The following is a 20,421-nucleotide window of genomic DNA, read 5'->3' on the forward strand; positions in this document are numbered from 1 at the left end:
AGTACTCATGCCAGAAGACCCTCTCTAGGGCTCTCCCCAGTCCTCCCGCCAAGCGGACACCCCTTTGAGACCTCACCCCGGTACTCACACCCGAGCACCCACTGGATTAGCTAATCTCCTAAATTTATCACTTTGTGCCCTGACTACAGTTATGAGTGCTGGGGGATATTAATCCCTCTATCTCATGTAGGGGTGATGACTACCCGTACTAAATAACCTGTCTCCCACTCCTAGAGTGAGCTATTACTTCCAGATCTACTATCTAAACACTAGCCTGTCATTAACCTCTGTGCAGAAGGGGTCCAAGGCAGAAAGACCTGGAAGCACATGGCTGCATACCCTTATATACTAAATGTACCACCCGGTGGCCATAACCCGAACTGCAGTGAAGCTAACTCCCATTTAACTGTTTAAGTACCAAACCATCCCAAGGGGTCCCATTACCAAGTACTACCCTCCCTTGGGGTCTAACCTGGGAGTAACCTCCTAGGGGCCAAATCTTTGGGTTAGATCCCTACATATATACAAATTACTTTTACAAATTGGTAATGAATGTATATCTCAAAGTTTCTTAGAATGATGATTTCTTTTATTAGTCAAAATATTATTTTTTTCGGTTGACATGTACTTTAAGGGAAGATTGAAATTCTCTGTTCTTCAGTGTGTAAATAAGAGGATTTAGGGCAGGTGCCAGGACAATGTACAGCAGTGAAAAATACTTGTCTCTTTTTGGGGAATAACTTGTGGAGGGTCTCATATACATGCAAAGTATTGTCCCATAAAGGGTTATCACACAGGCCAGGTGAGAAGCACAGGTAGAAAAGGCTTTTTGTCTCCCCTCTGAGGATTGTATTTTCAGGATAGCAGAGATGATAAATATGTATGAGGTCAGAGTAAGGAGGAAGGCATTAAAAGGCAGCAATGTCCCATCAATGTAAATGAAAAGTTCCACACTAAAAGTGCTGCTGCAGGAAAGTTTTAGCAATGGTGTGATATCACAGAAAAAATGGTTAATAAGACGGGAAGCACAATATGATAGTTTAGATATAAGTACTACAACGCCAACGGTGTTAATAAACCCAACAGTGAATGCTGCAGTTATAAGCCCAGCACAGTGTTTCCTGCTCATTCGGGCAATGTAATGAAGGGGATCACAGATGGCAACATAACGATCATATGCCATGGCCGTCAGGAGAAAGTATTCACTGCCAACCATGGATCCAAAAATATACATTTGAGCCATACACCCAAAGAATGAAATGTTATTTTGTTGTGTGAGAAGAATATGTAGCAAATTAGGGAAAATATTTGAGGAGAAAGAAATGTCTATGAGTGAAAGGTTCAGCAAGAATATGTACATGGGGGTGTGTAAGTGAGGATTGCATGAAATGACTAAGAATATGATGAGATTTCCCAGCAGAATGATGAGATAGATTCCAAGGAATAGCACAAAAAGAGAGATATGAAGCTCAGGAGTATCAGAGAACCCTTGGATGATGAAGAATGAAACATTTCCTTTAGTTTCTGAGGCCATTTTTCAAGTCTGTGTAGAAAGTAGACTATAGTAAAAATATATCAAATATGTAGGTATATAATTATATAAATAATGTTTTTTGTATCTCAATAATTATATTTTGTTTTTAATACTATTGGACATTGCTGTTAACCCAACTGATCCTCTTAGTTTTTATTCCAGGCACGGGCAGGTACCACTGTTACTGTTTCTGTGCTCAGATCTTCATGAGAGGAGCCTTATCCAGTCCATAAGAACTGATCCCAGCTCAGAGACAGTGTATATGAGTAATTTCCCTTCCCAACACCCTGAAAAGTACAAGGAAGGCCCAATGCAGGTTAAAGAGTCTGAGGAGAAGCTGAGAAACAAGATGGTTTGCAGAAGTTTTACTCCATTCAGCAGTTGAGAACATTGGGAAATGTACCCATTTTCGGTTACTTTTGTGCTGATTTTATGCAACATTTACCAATTTTTGTCTAAATTTGACACCTTTTATAAAGACATTTCACTAATTTATATTTCTATATTTTAGTTAATTTATGCAGACCCTTAGTTATTATTTATTCATAGTGTGCTGATTTCATTCAACATTTTTGGGGGGAGGCTTAAAACAACACCTTTATAAAGACATAGGGATGCACCTAATCCAGGATTCATTTTGGGATTCAACCAAGATTCAGCCTTTTTTAACAGAATTTGGATTTGGCTGCATTCATCCTGGCCAAACCAAATCCGAATACTTAAAATCGTGTGACTTTTCATCACGTAAACACTTTGTCTACAACTGAAATTAATATTTATTTGCTGTGACAGTTTGTATGCGATATTCCATTTTAAAACCTGGTGCTCATGTCAAAAAAAGAGTAGCAAAATGGTACCCAATGAATTTTGTGACAGATTTGTTATTTTTTTTCACCAAATCTGAACAGAATCCATAAACACATATACTTTTATAAAAATATTTTTGTAAGTGTATATATCTACACACACACCAACATCCTAAAAAAATGTTTTGAATTAATTATTTTTGTAATATAGTGAAACAATAAATTGTGTGAAAACAAATTAAATATAATGTGTAGCAAATGTGTTCAGTTATCATTACATAATTCTACAATATTACTTTACATTTATTAATTTGGTTAGGTGAATACAGTTCTGCCCTACTCTTCTTTCAGTTCTTTACATTTATTTTTAACAGAATAGTCAACACAAGTCTATCTTTTTCAACCAAGGTAAAGCTTCTTATGAACCAACACTGCTCCTCATTACTTACCTAAATACTAACCTTGCAGTGCTCCTACATTGCAGAGCCAGGTACCTTTTATCATACAAATACATAAATCATATATTCTTGCCTTTGCTCAGCCTGAGGAGCAGAAGGTTCTTCCATGCAGGGGCACAGAGTCTGCCGGTCTCTTTAGGAACCCAGTTTATATAACCAGTGTGACACAGGGAATTCCTCAGGGAATACACAATAATCAGCTCATTTTCTATAAATGTTCTTAGTGTTGTTCTTATGATAAATACTTCTCTAGGGAAAAAGCTATGAAAATAGTATTTTAGTAAACTTTTAATCAAGAATGTTTAATTTAAATGGCCACAAAATAAATGGCAGTAATTAACCATTTCACAGGAACATCCAGGCCCGGATTTGTGGAGAGGCCACAAAGGCCCGGGCCTAGGGCGGCAGAAGTTTAGGGGCGGCATGCCGCCCCGCTGCAAAATTTTTTTTAAATTTGGCTCCCATACGGAGCAGTCGGGACCTCTCCCCACTGCTCCGTATGGGTGGGGAGGGGGAGACCGACAGGAGTGGCCTCGGGGCGCCCAAAACAGAAATCCGGCCCTGGGAACATCATCACCTATTTTATACGTTGACAGCAGTACTTACCTGAGGCTCATAGAACAACATTTTGGGATACTGAGTTAGAGAGTGGGTGGGGCCACTTCCATTTCCTATTGCTAGGAGATTTGGCCACTGGTGAAACCTATTAGCCAATGGACAATTTCCTCTGTGGCTACAGCAAGTTACTATTTGATTAAATGCTCATTCAGGACATGTAGTACCATAGTGTGGTTTTTTTTACATTTAAAGTTTTGATAAGTTTATCTAGCAACTTCAAAGAAAATATTGACAAGTAAGGCAGGTTATCCATGAATTCTTTGATATATATTTCCTAATCTAAGGGGCTGGCACTCGTTAGCCCAATAAAGTACTTAGCCTATTCCTAAAATATTTCCCATAGTTGGCTTTAAACAGACCAGTTACATTATATTGTTGTATTTACATTTAAGCATTTTTAGCATGTTATAGGATGTCAATAGCATGTAATTTTTTAACAACTTATCAAATGGTATTTATTTTTTTACGTTTTTATTTTTGAATTATTTTTCTTTCTTGACTCCTTGTTTCCAGCTATCAAATGGGGGTCACTGTCAAATAAACTGTTCCTCTGCAATGGTACAATTCTACTGTCATTGTTACTTTTTTTTCTATTATACCCTCTCCTATTTATCTTTCAGTCTCTCATTCAAACAACTGCCTGGTTTGCTAGGGAGAGCTACTGAAAAAGCAGAAAATAAAATTATGTCCAATTTTAAATTGTCTCAGAATATTGCTCACTGCATTATACAGAGAGTTCATTTAATTTACAATTATTTGTAATTTTATATTAAACTTTAAAAGAAGGACTTTCTGTTCAGGTCCAAATCTTTGATTGGCATTAGCAAATGCTTATCTGAAATAAATACAATTCTTTCCGTAATTTTATTAAAAGAATTTTGTAATTCCTTATTGAGTAAATAAGAGGATTTAGTACATGGTCCCAAAAAAAATTGTGGTTCTCATGTACATAGAAACTGAAACATTGCAGTTAAAAGCAAGCCTTTTTGTTTTAAAATCCATTAAAAGGCACTCACAAGCTAAAAACTGCAGCTCATTTCAGCTACTTCCTGGTCTATCATGAAGCTCTGCCCTTTTTTCTCTGAGCTCTTCATCTCTCTTTGACATCAAAGACAGTCAAAGAGGTTTCTGCTGTGCATGCCTGATTGATATCCATAGGAGCAGGAGGTAGCAAGCATGCATAGTAGACACCTCTTTGATCATCTTTACATTCAACGAAAAAAGGAGAGCTCAGAAATGAAAAAAGGGTGCAGAGCTTCATGCTAGACCAGGATGCAGCTGAAAGAGCTGCAGTTTTTAGCTTGTGATTTAGAAATGACATGAAACATGAATTCAAGGAGAAAGGTATGTTATTCTGGGGAGGTTATTTAGAGTAAATATAGAGATAAAAAAGGTTTACTTATGCTTTAAGGTGTTTTTAGAATAAATACAAATTTCGTCCAAGCACATCACCTGGAGATAGGATAGCCATCTGGCTGGTAAAAATTATATCTGATGGGGAAAAATTTAAAAATATAGGAAGGCCAGTATTTTCTTCCAGAAAATGTTGAACCCCTACCTTGATAGCTTTTTATACAGGGGGTACTGGGGATGTTTGTGATTTGATTGTTCCATGTGATAGGCACGGGGCATGTAATATATACAGCAAGGTTTTTCTGCATTTCTTAAGGTGCAAAAAACATTTTTTTCTTTCAAAATAAAATACATACCAAAATGACGGTGCTTGTTTTTTTATGATTAAAACACAGGGTGGCATTCCAGCATGTAATGGTGAAAACACATGTTTCACCACAAACTTGTAACAGGAAAAAAAAATTGCTCATCCCTACTACATATTTATAAGGTCCCTCCTACTAACTCCATGAATTCAGGCCCCAGTTAATACGTCCACTATAGGAACTTATACTTGCAGAAATTGTGGCCACTGTAGTGGAATTATTAGATTTGTTTGCAGGGGGGCCCAGCATAATCAAGTTACGCCTCTGTTTGGACCCTTTAACATCTTAATAAAGGCTGGATTTTGCAGCCACACATGTGAGTGATGCAACTGCATTGTGCAAGGTGATGCATGTGATTGTGTATAGTGATGAGCGAATCTGCACCAAACAAACCAGCAGGAATAGGCTTTACATTTACCCCTCCCCAAGGTGATAACTCCAAACTCCTTTGGCTGGATAATTTTTAGGAAAATTCAGACCAGTCTGGACATTTCTTTCAGGCCCCCAGTAATTTTACTTGTCTGTAAAACTTTTCCACTTGATAAGGTATTGAAGTCCCTGGTGCAAATTCCACTTCAAATTCCTCAACTTCTTGACAAGAAAAAGGTGGAGGAAGCGCAGTGTAATGAACTTGAAATGGATTTTGGAAGCAGCATGAAAAAGTGGAGGAATCTTCATAGAAACAAAAATCTTCATCTCAAAAGTAACTGGTTTAATAATCCTTTTAATAGAAAAAGGACCCACAAATCTTAGAGAAAGCTTCTTAAAAGGTTTAAAACTAAGACAATCAAACTCTTTTACCTACCGAGAATTCTTTGTCTCTTCCACATCAATGAAGCTTTTGAAATTATATTTCATTTGTAGAATGGACTTTTGGAGGACTTTTGATTTTTCTTTCACAATTGAAACTCATTCTTGGACAGATGTATTATATTATATTTTATAATAAAATGAAATACAAAGTTAGAGAAAAATGGTGTTTTGGGAAACAGTGCAGTGCGTGGAGTTATTGTAGGAAAATTTAGTGGATACTGTAGATCAGTGGCCCCCAACCAGTAGCTCTTGAGCAAAATGTTGTTCACCATCCCCTTTGATGTTGCCCCAGGGACCTCAAAGTAGGTGCCATCTTCCCAATGTCGATATGGAAAAATCTAGAGTAACACTTCCCACTTATTTTATATGTACTAATTTCCATAATGCAACTAGACTTTTTTAAGCAGAATCTGAATTCGCTAAGAAGGCAAAGAAGATTCCCACCTCAATCCAACTAATAGTATCTCCCAAATAGATCAAACACGTTAGATCAAATATTTAGTGATATCAGTTTTAACGTGTTAGACCGATTGCTGGCAATTTCTTTCTGTGTTTTGTATATTTCAAATTTGCTTAGAATTATGATTTCTTTTATTAGGCAAAAATTTTTTTTTTCGGTTGACATATAATTTTAGGGAAGATTGAAATTCTCTGTTCTTCAGTGTGTAAATAAGAGGATTTAGGGCAGGTGCCAGGACAATGTACAGCAGTGAGAAATACTTGTCTCTTTCCAGGGAATAACTTGTGGTGGGTCTCATATACAAGGAAAATACTGTCCCATAAAGGGTTATCACACAGGTCAGGTGAGAAGCACAGGTAGAAAAGGCTTTTTGTCTCCCCTCTGAGGATTGTATTTTCAGGATAGCAGAGATGATAAATATGTATGAGATCAGAGTAAGGAGGAAGGAATTGAAAACCAGCAGTATCCCTATAATGTAAATAAAAAGTTCGACACTAAAAGTGCTGCTGCAGGACAGTTTTAGCAATGGTGTGACATCACAGAAAAAATGGTTAATAAGATGGGAAGCACAATATGATAGTTTAGATATAAGTTCAACAAGGCCAACGGTGTTAATAAACCCAACAGTGAATGCTGCAGTTATAAGCCCAGCACAGTGTTTCCTGCTCATTCGGGCAATGTAATGAAGGGGATCACAGATGGCAACATAACGATCATATGCCATGGCCGTCAGGAGAAAGTACTCACTGTCAACCAAGGACGCAAAAACATACGTTTGAGTCATACACCCCAAGAATGAAATGTTATTTTGTTGTGTGAGAAGAATATGTAGCAAATTAGGTAAAATATTTGAAGTGGAAGAAATGTCTATGAGTGAAAGGTTCAGCAAGAATATGTACATGGGGGTGTGTAAGTGAGGATTGCATGAAATGACTAAGAACACGATGAGATTTCCCAGCAGAATGATGAGATAGATTCCAAGGATTAGCAAAAACAGAGAGATATGAAGCTCAGGAGTATCAGAGAACCCTTGGATGATGAATCCTGAAACATTTTCTTTTGTTCCTGAGGCCATTTTTCAAGTCTTCCTTTCTATGTATGAAAGTAGACTATAGTTAAAATATATCACATATGTAAATATATAATTGTATATAGAAATAAGCCCCCATCTGTTTTCTTTATTTCAATAATTAGATTTTGTTTTATACACCATTGGACATTGCTGGTTACCCAACTGGTCCTGTTAGTTTATGTTCCAGGCACGGGCAGGTACCACTGCCTCTATTTTTGTGCTCAGATCTTCAGGACATGAGCCTTATCCAGCCCATAAGAACTGATCCCAGCTCAGAGACAGTGTATATGAGTTAATGCCCTTCCCAACACCCTGAAAAGTACAAGGAAGGCCCAATGCAGGTTAAAGAGTCTGAGGAGAAGCTGAGAAACAAGTTTGCAGAAATGTTACTCCATTCATCAGTTTAGAACATTGGGAAATGGACCCAGCTTCAGTAACTTTTGTGCTTATTTTATAAGGTTATATTGGATGCATGCGGCAGATTCAATTTTAAAACCTTGTGCTCATGTCAGAAAAGAGTAGCAAAATGGTACCCAATGGATTTTGTGACAGATTTGTCCAAATCTAAACAGAATTAATAAACACATATAATTTTATAAACATATTATTGTAAGTGTATATACTGTATATATCTATACACATACGCGTACATGCACACAGCTACATCCTAAAACATGTAGCTCGCCGAATCAAATATTACTTTGCATTTATTAAGTTGGTTAGGTGAAAACAGATCTGCCCTACAGTTCTTTCCATTTATTTTTTAACAGAATAGTCAATAGTTTATCTTTTTCAACTAAGGCAAAGCTTCTTATGAAGCCCACACTGCCCTCCATTACTTACCTACATTCTAACCTTGCAGTGCTCCTATCAAAACCTTTTATCATACAAATACATTAGTCAGATAGATCTTGTCTTTGCTCAGCCTGAGGAGCAGAAGGTTCTTCCATGCAGGGGCACAGAGTCTCAGTCTCTTTAGGAACCCAGTTTATATAACCAGTGTGACAAAGGGAATTCCTCAGGGAATACACAATAATCAGCTCATTTTCTATAAATGTTCTTTGTGCTGTTCTTATGATAAATACTTCTCTAGGGAAAAAGCTATGAAAAAAATATTTTAGTGAACTTTTAATCAAGAATGTTTAATTTAAATGGCCACAAAATAAATGGCAGTAATTAAACATTTCACAGAAACATCATCACGTATTTTGCACGTAGACAGCAGTACTAACCTGAGGCTCATAGTTAGAGAGTGGGTGGGGCCACTTCCATTTCCTATTGCTGGGAGATTTGGCCACTGTTGAAAACCATTAGCCATTCGACAATTTCCTCTGTGTCTACAGCAAGTTACTATTTGATTTTTTTTTTTTTACATTTAAAAAGTTTTGATAAGTTTATCTAGCAACTTCAAAGAAACTATTGACAAGTAAGGGTGGTTATCCATGAATTGTTTGATATTTTTTTTTCTATTTCCTAAACTAGGGCTGGCACTCGTTAGCCCAATAAAGTATTTAGCCTATTACTAAAATATTTCCCATAGTTGCCTTTAAACAGACCAGTTACATTAGCATGTTATAGGATGTCAATTGCATGTAATTTCTTAACAACTTATCAAATCAAATTAATTTGTTTACATGTTTTTTATTTTTGAATTATTTTCCTCTCATCTCCTTGCTTCCAGCTATCAAATGGGGGTCACTGTCAAATAAACTGTTCCTCTGCAATGCTACAATTCTACTGTCATTGTTACTTTTTTTTTTTTCTATTATACCCTCTCCTATTTATCTTTCAGTCACTCATTCAAACAACTGCCTGGTTGTAAATAAGAAGATTTAGTACATGATCCAAAAAATGTTTGTGGTTCCCATGTACATAGAAACTGAAACATTGCAGTTAAAAGCAAGCCTTTTAATTTTAAAATCCATAAAAAGGCTCTCACAAGCTAAAAACTGCAGCTCATTTCAGCTACTTCCTGGTCTATCATGAAGCTCTGCCTTTTTTTTCTGAGCTCTTCATCTCTCTTTGACATCAAAGACAGTCAAAGAGGTTACTGCTGTGCATGCCTGATTGATTTCCATAGGAGCAGGAGGTAGCAAGCATGCACAGTAGACACCTCTTTGACCATCTTTGCAGTCAAAGAAAAAAGGAGAGCTCAGAAATGAAAAAATGGTGCGGAGCTTCATGCTAGACCAGGAAGCAGCTGAAAGAGCTGCAGTTTTTAACTTGTGGTTTAGAAATTACTTGAGACATGAATTCAAGGAGAAAGATGTTATTCTGGGGAGGTTATTTAGAGTAAATATACAGATAAAAAAGGTTAACTTATGCTTTAAGGCAGGCGTTCTCAACCTTCCTAATGCCGCAACCCTTTAATACAGTTCCTCATGTTGTGGTGACCCCCAACCATAAAATTATTCCTAAGACAATCAGAAATATGTGTTTTCCGATGGTCTTAGGCGACCCCCGTGAAAGGGTTGTTCGACCCCCGAAGGGGTCCCGACCCACAGGTCGAGAACCACTGCTTTAAGGTGTTTTTTAAATGAATGCAAATTTTGTTTAAAAATATAGGAAGGTCGGCATTTCTTCCAAAAAAGTTGGAACCCCTACCTGGATAGCTTTTTATAAAGGGGGTACTGGGGATGTTTCTGATCTGATTGTTTCATGTGATAGGCACAGGGCATGTAATATATAAAGAAAGGTTTTCTTGCAAAACAAAATACAAAGCAAATTAATGGTGCTTGTTTTTTATGATTAAACACAGGGTGATATTCCAGCATGTAATTGTGTGATGGTAAAAACACAGGTTTCACCACAAAACTGTATGAGGCAAAAAAATTTGCTCATCCCTGCTACATATCTATAAGCTCTTTGCTGCCAACTCCATGGTCCCTTCTGCTGCCCAGACCCATTACATGTAAAAATGGAAGGGGTATTCCAAAACAAGATTGAAGGATGTGAGGGGGATTGTGGGTGGTCCAGAACATGTATTGTGGGCCATGAGGGGTATCACATAAAGGGGTCAGCCCAAAAACATAGTGTGCACAGTGGCACAATAAATGTACATGCAAGGAGTGATCTCTTGTGGTTGAGCCTTTTTGCTCCTACAAACTTTGATCTTTCTTCACGAGCCTCTCCATATAAGGCCCCCTCTTTCTCCAGTCGAAGGGTCTGCTCCATGCTAGTTATTCCCCTACACAAATCTTTTACATTCAGTCATGAATAATCAAGGGTTAAACAATATTTATATGTCTCCTTAATAATAGTGCTCTGTATGGGCTTGTAGGTTTTATTTGGAGAAATGTGTACACTTTTCATTTAATCCTTAATTTAAAATTTGTATTAAGTACTTATCTTGGTATTTACCCTATGACATTTTTTTTTTAATCTGGCCAATACAATTATTCATCATAGAACTATGAACAAATCAGTCATAGAGATATTTACGATTAGTGGGGACACATTTTTCTGGCCTACTGTAGATGTTCATTCTTTAAAATGCCCCTTATTATGCATTTTGTTTAGTGATTACATCTTGCAAAAATTTTAAAGAATCAGTGCTTACTTGGTTTTATATAAAATCATTGTATGCTCTTCCATGGGTTTTCAGAGGTCTGATTCATAGACTGTTAGAGAATCAAGATTTATTAGTGGATCTTTGTGTTACTCAGCAATTAGTGATGGGTGAAAAAATTTGTGAGTCATGGATTCGCTGCAAATTTCTCTTTGCGAAACAGGTGACAAAATTTGCCGCTCGTGAAAAAGTTGTCACCCGCATCAAAAGAATTGTTGTGAGTGTCAAAAGAATTGTCGAGGATGTCAAAAAGGATGGTCTTGCTCGTCAAAAGAATTGTTGCGCATCAATTCTTTTGGCGCTCTCTACAATTCTTTTGATGAGAGAGACAATTTTTGGACATGCAGCAAATTGTCTCTCATCAAAAGAATCGTCTCTTGGGTCAAAAAGAATCATCTCTCATAAAAAGAATTGTCTCTCATTAAAAGAATTGTCTCTCTCATCAAAATAATTGTATTGCACGACAATTTTTTGACATGTGACATTTTCCTTGTTTCACAAATTTTTCACCATTTCGCAAATATTTTGAAAGATTCACAAATTTATCACTGAGCAGAGGTACAGTAAAAAGACATACACAGTATGCAAGTACATTTATAGATCTCTTTCCCTAGAGCATTCTAATGTTTCAGTACTTCTTCCCTATCACTTGGCGACTACCACATTTTTGTTATAGGTTTTTAAATGTTATTTTCTTGAACATATCTCTAATTTGATACTGACTCTGCTGATGTACACAATTTTCAACTTTCGATTTTCTTATTACCTCTGGTGAAAGCAGTCTATTACCAGGGGCAGTACTACCATGAGGAGAGTTGAGAAATTTGCCTCAGGCAGCAGCACCCCCGAAGTTACCAAGGGCAGCAGTTATCAGAAAAGCAATTGCGCTCTCCAGTGATGTGCCCCCCCAAACCCCCCCTCGGTGCTGTAAGCGCAGGGGGACAAAGGAAGGAGGCATCGGAAGAGCCACTTTGAGCGGCCCAGGGGCCAAAAACACTCCTGTCTATTGCGTTCCGTAAATGAAACTTTCAGTCAGTTTCAATAAAGCCAATCACTTGCAATAACTTAGATTATGGGAGTGATTTATCAATGGTCGAATTTAATTTTTCGAATTGAGTATTTTTACGCTGAAAAAACTTGAATTCGAGTTATGGTGGAAAACTCGAATGTCTGGTGTTTATTAAGTGCAAAAACCTGAAAAGTTGAATGTAAATATTTGCCATGTAAGGATTTGCAAGTTTCTTTAGAAGTCAATGGGAGTTGTCAAGCCAAATTCTTAAACTCCAATTTTTCAAATTTTTTTTGAGTTTTTACAGCTCGTAAACTTGAAAAGTTTGAGATATTTAAGTTTTTTATTCAAATGAGATTTCCTTATTGATAAATATGTGACCATTTGATATGCAAGTTTATTGGATTTTTAAAAGCAATCTTAAATTCACTAACTCGAAAATTTATAAATAAGCCCATAATAGTTCTTAATCTATGTGACTGCCCATACTCACAGTGTACTTAGTTAATAGTGATGGGCGAAAAGTTTCGCCAGGCATGGATTCGCGGCGAATTTCCGCGTTTCGCCATTGGCGGATTGTTTCGCGAAACGGATGAAAAATTTCGCCGCAGAAAAATTCGCCGCACGTCCAAAAATTGTCGCCGGCGTCAAAAAAGAATAGTCGCGGGCGACAAAATAATAGCCGCGGGCGACGAAACAATAGCGCGCAACGAAACAAGAGCCGCGCGACGAAACAAGAGCCGCGCGCGACGAAACAATAGCCGCGGGCGACGAAATAATAGCCGCGGGCGACGAAACAAGAGCCGCGGGCGACGAAACAAGAGCCGCGGGCGACGAAACAAGAGCCGCGGGCGACGAAACAAGAGCCGCGCGACGAAACAAGAGCCGTGCGACAAAATAATAGCTGCGTGCGACGAAATAATAGCTGCGTGCGACGAAATAATAGCCGTGCGACGAAACAAGAGCCGCGGGCGACGAAACAAGAGCCGCGGGCGACGAAACAAGAGCCGCGGGCGACGAAACAAGAGCCGTGCGACGAAACAAGAGCCGCGGGCGACGAAACGAGCCGCGGGCGACGAAACAAGAGCCGCGGGCGACGAAACAAGAGCCGCGGGCGACGAAACAAGAGCCGCGCGACGAAACAAGAGCCGCGCGCGACGAAACAATAGCCGCGCGACAAAATAATAGCCGCGGGCGACAATTTTTTTTGTCGCACGACATTTTCGCCGTTTCGCGAATTTTTCGCCGTTTCGCGGATCTTTTCAAAGATTCCCGAATTTTTCGGCGAAGCGAAACGGAACAGATTCGCTCATCACTATTAGTTAATAGTCATCAAAAATCAAAAGGTAAGCATCTCTGCCTCATTTTATTTAGGGAAGATTGATATTCTTTATTTTTGAGTGTGTAAATAAGAGGATTTAGCACAGGGCCCAGGACAATGTACAGCAGTGAAAAATGCTTGTTACTTTTTAGGGAATAGCTTTTTGGGGGTCTCATATACAAGCAAAATGCTGCCCCATAAAGGGTTATCACACAGGCCAGGTGAGAAGCACAGGTAGAAAAGGCTTTTTGTCTCCCCTCTGAGGATTGTATTTTCAGGATAGCAGAGATGATAAATATGTATGAGGTCAGAGTAAGGAGGAAGGCATTGAAAAAAAGCAATGTCCCTTCAATATAAAACAAAAGTTCCACACTTAAAGTGCTGCTGCAGGAAAGTCTAAGCAATGGTGCCATATCACAGAAAAAATGGTTAATAAAATGGGAAGCACAATATGATAGTTTAGATATAAGAACAAGATGGCCAACAGTGCCAACAAAACCACTAGTGAATGATGCAGTTATAAGCCCAGCACAGTGTTTCCTGCTCATTCGGGCAATGTAATGAAGGGGATCACAGATGGCAACATAACGATCATATGCCATGGCCGTCAGGAGAAAGTATTCACTGGCAGCAAAGGCCACAAAAAGGTACATTTGAGTCATACACCCCAAGAATGAAATGTTATTTTGTTGTGTGAGAAGAATATGTAGCAAATTAGGTAAAACAGTTGAGGTGAAAGAAATGTCTATGAGTGAAAGGTTCAGCAAGAATATGTACATGGGGGTGTGTAAGTGAGGATTGCATGAAATGACTAAGAATATGATGAGATTTCCCAGAAGAACGATGAGATAGATTCCAAGGAAAAGCACAAAAAGAGTGGTTTGAAGCTCAGGAGTATCAGAGAACCCTTGAATGATGAAACCTGAAACATTTTCTTTACGTTCTGTGGTCATGTTCAAGCCTTCCTTCTGTGTATTAAAGCATATTATAGTTAAAATATATCAAATATGTCAATATATAATTATATTATCAGCATAGACCAGAGTGAAATTATGTTATCTACTAGTAACCCAACTGATGCTGCTAGTTGCAGTCCTAGCCAAGTGCTTCTGCTTCTGTTTCTGAGCTCAGAGCTTTAGCACTGTTTAGTCTCTAAGAACTGATCCCAGCTCAGAGACAATGAATTCCAGTAACCTTCCCCAGGACCCTGAAAAGTACAAGGAACCCCCAGTGTAGGCAGATAAGTAGCTGGGAAAAAAAGTCTGCAGAACTTTCACTCCATTTAACAGTTGCATTGAGGCAATTTGTAAATCTTCAGTTACTTTTATGCTGGTTTAATACCACATTTTGTTGGCAAAAATCGCATCTTTATACAGGAGATTACACTACTATATAAATAAACAACAACAAGAGCCCCTCTGCACTCACCCATTATTAATATTTATTGATAATGGGTGAGTGCAGAGGGGCTCTTGTTGTTGTCTATTTATATAGGACATTGAGACATTCTGTACATTAAGCTACCAAAAGATGCCCTCCCCTTTAAGCAAAACAGGGATTGTTTGTCCATATATTGCAATAGACTTCAAGCTGGCCAACTGCGTCAAAGTCATCCCTGGTCTGACCAGTCCAGGCAGACAACTAACGTTTTGGCTGGTATCCCAGTCTTTGTCAAAGTTACATGTTGGAACAAGTGAAATCCATATATATAATGTTTGGCAGGAACCCAGGTAAATGATGTGGGAACATACCCCACAGATGGGGATGGCACAACAAACAGTGATCATTGTACCTGAACACAAAATTACAAAAAAAGTGTAAAAAAGGAACAATGGTTCAGATAAATCAATGCAATATCGGAGATACTAACTGTTACTTATTTATCTATCTATCCCAGGTTGTTAAAAATTGAAAATAAAAAATAGAAAATGAAAAATAAAAACTAAAGAAATAAAACATATCAAGCCAAATGACCCAAAAAAGTCAATTGTACTGAAACTACTGTATACCTTCACTGTCCAGCTTGCACCAAGGGACTATGTGAGGAAGCTACCTTCCATTCTGGAAAGTAAAAAATCTCTGGGAATCTTTAACGGTATCGTCATAATGCAGCTCCCATGATGCTGACGCCACCTGGTTTTCACATTTAAAGTAATAAAGCAACGCACGAGTCAGATCACTCAGTGTTCCAGAAGCCCAACTCAGTCACGGCCCAGACCGTAACTGGTGTGGTGTTGAACAATAACCTTTACGTTTACGGCTACAGTCCATGCTATAAGCAGCTGACTAGTGCCAATGCCAAGTATACTAATAGAAACTAACACCAGGGGACTGGTTCACCAATGTGGATGCCGTATCCCTTTATATATGGGAACTTGACCAACAACTGAGTTCTACTTACATCCTCTTTGTCGTGAAGGTTCCAGAGTTGAGCCCAGGTAAAAGGTGAAATTAGTTTTTGTAACTTATAGTATTGTAACCTCACATATACAGTGAGTAAATATTTGGAAAGAGGCTAATATTACAGGAACTAAAAGGACTGTAATAACAGAGTTAAAGTGATATTTAAGTGTTAAAGGGAAAGACACCGAATAGGTGGAGTCGAAGGACCAATATTAAACCAGGTAAGAAAAGCTTTAAGAAGAAAACAGAAGAGAGAAGGAAGAGAGTCATGTCATGGTAAATCATATTATTATTACGTCTTTAGTATCATACTAGTGATATTGAAGGGGAATCGGCAATGAAAAAGTGTTTGGGGTAGGTACAATTAATCCCTTTAAACGTCAAAAGTTTAAGTATACGGTATCTAGAATTTACTCCATAAAATCTATACATGAGATACCTACAGTTCTAGACCCAAAGAGTGAAATAATTGCAATTAGCTCCATAAAAGGTCCAGTCAAGTTCACGGTTGCACATAAAGGGCAGCACGGTTGTAGTTACGGCAGGTAAAATTCACACTTGCACATAAAAGATAGCACAGTTATGGTTGCGGGAACTTAGCTCGTATACCCCAATGGATTCAAACATATACAGAGAAAACACGTAAGAAACATGATCATAATGGTAAATAAAAGATTTTCAGGAAAGATGAAATGAAGAATACAGTTTGATATGAGTTCATTTAAGCCAAATGGATTAATTGTATTCAATCTGTGTATCCAACATAGTTCTATTTGGAGTAACAATTTTTCCCGATTTCCACCCTGTACAGCCAATGAGTGTTTGTGTGTTAAGAAGTGGGAAGCGATGGGGCTATCTGCTTTGCCAGTGTCCAATGCCACTCTTATGGTTGATCTGTGGTTGGCCATTCGATCTCGGAAATCAGTAATCGTTTTACCAATGTAGTGTTGACCCCACAGACATTTAATGAAGTAAATAATGCACTTGGAGATGCAAATTAGTATATGTTTAATATAGATGGTCTTACCAGTATGTGGGTCCAGTCATTAAATTACTACACATGATGCATGAAGGGCATTTGTAGCAGCCTGGTTTAGATGAGTTCAGCCATGCAGTTGATTTGTCGATTTGGTAACAGTGTATTGAGTCGGTCTTCACAAGTAGATTCCTGAGGCTCCTTCTACGTTTATAAGTAATGTGAGGATGATTTCTAAAGATAGGAGGAAGGGTTTTGTCTGAGTTAAAGGTTTTATATCCATTGTATAGGTAGTGTTAGTCTCTCATTTTGAAGTTTTTGTTTCTTTAGTTTTCTTTGTATCCAGAAGACCGGTCAATGAGTTTGTTTGTACAATTGTGGTAATTCAGAGTTATTTCACACCATACGTATCATTTGGGAAAAAGGAATACTATTAAGAAGATGTGGTGGGTGGCATAATGTGTGATGTAGCAGGGTGTTTCAGTCCGTTTCTATTCTGTAGGTTGTGGTACTCAAACCTGCATTAGTTAGGGCAAGTAAGGCTTAGTAAGATCAAGGAAAAAAAAATATACATATATATAAATATAAAGGTGAATATGTTATTTTGACATTGCCTGACAAATAAAATATACCTATTTTATGCTTATTATATGCAGTTTTTATTTATACACATTAATTAGGACAATTAAGGTGTAACAAGCTCTGTCTACAACTGCAAAAATCATGCAATTCTTCATATCAAAGTCAAGCAAATACATAAGTCAGATAGATCTTCTCCTTGCTCAGCCTGAGGAGCAGAAGGTTGTTCCATGCAGGGGCACAGAGTCTGCCGGTCTCTATAGGAACTAACACAGTTTATATAACCAGTGAGACAAAGGGAATTCCTCAGAGAATACACAATGATCAGCTCATTTTCTATAAATGTTCTTAGTTCTGTTCTTATGATAAATTCTTCTCTAGGGAAATAAGCTCTGAAAATAACATTTCAGTAAACTTTTGATGAAGAATGTTTAATTTAAATGGCCACAAAATAAATGGCAGTAATTAAACATTTCTCAGGAACACCATCACCTATTTCTACATGTTGATCTTGATTCTTTTCCAACACTAGCCCAGCTTTTGACCTACCAAGGTTTTATTCATTTTTGGCATTGTGTACAAACTGAATGTTCTCATGAGTCTGGTATAAAGGGAACATATTTTATTTTGACTCCCAACACTTAGGGGCTGATTTATCAATGTTTAAATTGTGATTATTACCATATTTAAAGTTATTTTGTGCTAAAGCTCATGAACTTGGATTATAACTTTCAACTAAGGGGCCCATTTACTAATGTTCATATTTATTTCTTTTTCACGATTTGTATTTTTTAGTGCTAAAAATTGTGGATTATACTATTTTCCCTAAACCAGGAAAAATGTGTAACTTATTAAACATACAAAAACACAAAAAATACTAATAGAAAATGTTGTCATCTAAAAGCTGGTGAGGTCACATAGCAGTTCAATCTCTCTTTGCTTTGAGGTTTCCAGGTTTTTTAGATGCTTTCATTTGTGAGAAAATTCTTGAGGAAACAAGGATTTTGAGTTTTTTCCTTTTTTATTTAGATTTTTTCCACTTTTTGTTTTTTGTAACTTATATTTTTATTGATTTTGCAATACAGTACTTGCATACCAGCATGTGTTTATTTGCATTGTTTGTACAATATCATCATTTGTGTAAGACATATATAGAAAAAAGAAATAAAAGAACTAGGATAAGTAATCCATATAGTAAGAGAAAACATAATATAAATTTATCGCCGGTGTTGTCGGGCCTGCCAAGAGAGTATCTGTTTCTAGTCAAAGGAGTTAAGGTGGGGAGGTACCCTGCTTGAACATACTGAGTAGCCTTCTGGGGTGGGCCATCATTCAGATGGTTTGAGCATCATTGGCCATGGTAATCTGAAAGTATTCCCAACTATCCCAGATATTTTTATGTTGTTCTTATGTGCTGTCGTTTATTCGATTTTTTTGTTATTTTCTAGTCTAGAAATGACTTAGTAATTGCTAGTTAAGCTGTGGTAGCAATTTGGTTGACAAACTTTTGGGCAGGTTTGTTAATTTTTGGGAGAGGGAGAGCCATCAATAAATGGGGCATTTCTATGTTTAAGGGTATTCTTATGACTGTTTTTATTAAATGAACAACTTCCAACCCAAAATTTGAAATTTTAGGGCAGGCCCATAGAATATGGTGCAGTGTTCCTCTATGTTGGTATCCTTTCCAGCACATGGAGCTGCTCTGTGGGTAGATTCTCGAGAGTCTATTTGGGGTAAGATACCACTTTATCAATACCTTGTATGCACTCTCTTTTTGGTGTGTGCATTCTAGCATTTTGCGCGTGTTTTCCCAAATTGACACCCATTTAGGTAGGGTTGATTCTGTTTCCATAACCGATTCCCAATATCGCATATAGATGTGTTTTGGGAAGGGGTCTTCGGGTATAGTGTTTATTAAATAGTAGAGCTGGACGATGAAGCCCCTGTAGGGATATTTACCCCCAAGTATTTTCTGAAATGGTGTGAGATTAATCTAAGTTTGTTTCCCCAAATAATGTCAAAACATAATGTTTGACTTGGAGGTACTCCATTTTTTCGTCACAGCTCCATTTACATTTTCTGAGTTCCTCATATGTATATAGTTTTTGTTTCAGTGGGTTTATAAAATCTATGACTATTACTAGGGCATGTGCAGCCCAGTTTGTATAGAATAGTTTTTGTTGGCCTGGTTAAAAATCTGGATCGCTACAGATCTGGTATTTCCTGTTGCTTCCATATATTCAAAGTGAACCTTATATGATAACTGCATCTTGGGGCTGCTCGATACGACCAGATTGCTAATATGGTGGGGGTGGGTCCAGTAGGCCTCTAATCTGGCCCAATTAGTGGTAGCCCATGGTTGAAGCCAAGCTAGTGTTTGGCATAGATTGGTTGCATCATAATATTTCCCTATATATGGGACTGCCAAGCCTCCCTGGTTTCTTCTAACCACTAAGACTGAGCATGGTATTCTATTTTTAGTTGTGTTCCAGATGTACTTAGTTATCTGTTTTTGGATATAACCAATATCAAATTGGGAATTCGAACCGGGGTGGTTTCAAAAAGTTATAGCTGTTTGGGGAGTATATTAATTTTGACTGTGGAAATACGTCTGAACCAGAAGGTGTTGTTTCCAGTCGTGCATGTCTGATACAATTTGTTTTATCAGAGTTAGAAAATTTGCTTAATATAGTTGGTGGTAGTGTGGTGTTATGTTGTCCCCTAGATATTTGATGTGGGATTTTTGCTATTTATATCGAAAAATTAGCTTGTAGGGCTTTCTTGGAGTTCCCTCCCATTGGAACGTGATGGCCTCAAATATTGTCCAGTTTATTTTATAATCCATAAGGGAGCCACAGTCTTGCAAAGTTTTATGTACTTTGGGTTGGGATATGAAAGGGTTGCTGAGCATCAGTTGTCTGCGAAGAGTGAGATCTTGTATGTTTCAATACCACTGTTATATCTCTGATTTCAGAGTAGTCTCTTATTCTGGCTGCTACGGGCTCTATACTAAGAGTGTATAGCAGGGGTGGGAGAGCGGAAAACTCTGCATTATGCCATTCCTAATATAGGTTGGTGCCCCTTGC

At 37.8% G+C, this 20,421-nt stretch overlaps 2 protein-coding genes across 2 annotated transcripts; both read right to left on the bottom strand.

The window, feature by feature from the left end:
* Nucleotides 1-604: 604 nt before the first annotated feature.
* LOC105945399 (olfactory receptor 151-like) lies at nt 605-1,534 on the bottom strand. The gene has a single exon (XM_012953273.1). It carries the CDS (start codon nt 1,532-1,534, stop codon nt 605-607), a length of 930 nt encoding a protein of 309 aa, XP_012808727.1.
* Nucleotides 1,535-13,388: 11,854 nt separating this feature from the next.
* On the bottom strand, nt 13,389-14,330 carry LOC105945398 (olfactory receptor 8D1-like). The gene has a single exon (XM_012953272.2). The coding sequence runs from the start codon at nt 14,328-14,330 to the stop codon at nt 13,389-13,391; it is 942 nt and encodes a 313-aa protein (XP_012808726.2).
* Nucleotides 14,331-20,421: the final 6,091 nt, after the last annotated feature.

Source organism: Xenopus tropicalis, chromosome 7 (assembly GCF_000004195.4).
Source record: "Xenopus tropicalis strain Nigerian chromosome 7, UCB_Xtro_10.0, whole genome shotgun sequence".
Lineage (NCBI taxonomy): Eukaryota > Metazoa > Chordata > Amphibia > Anura > Pipidae > Xenopus > Xenopus tropicalis.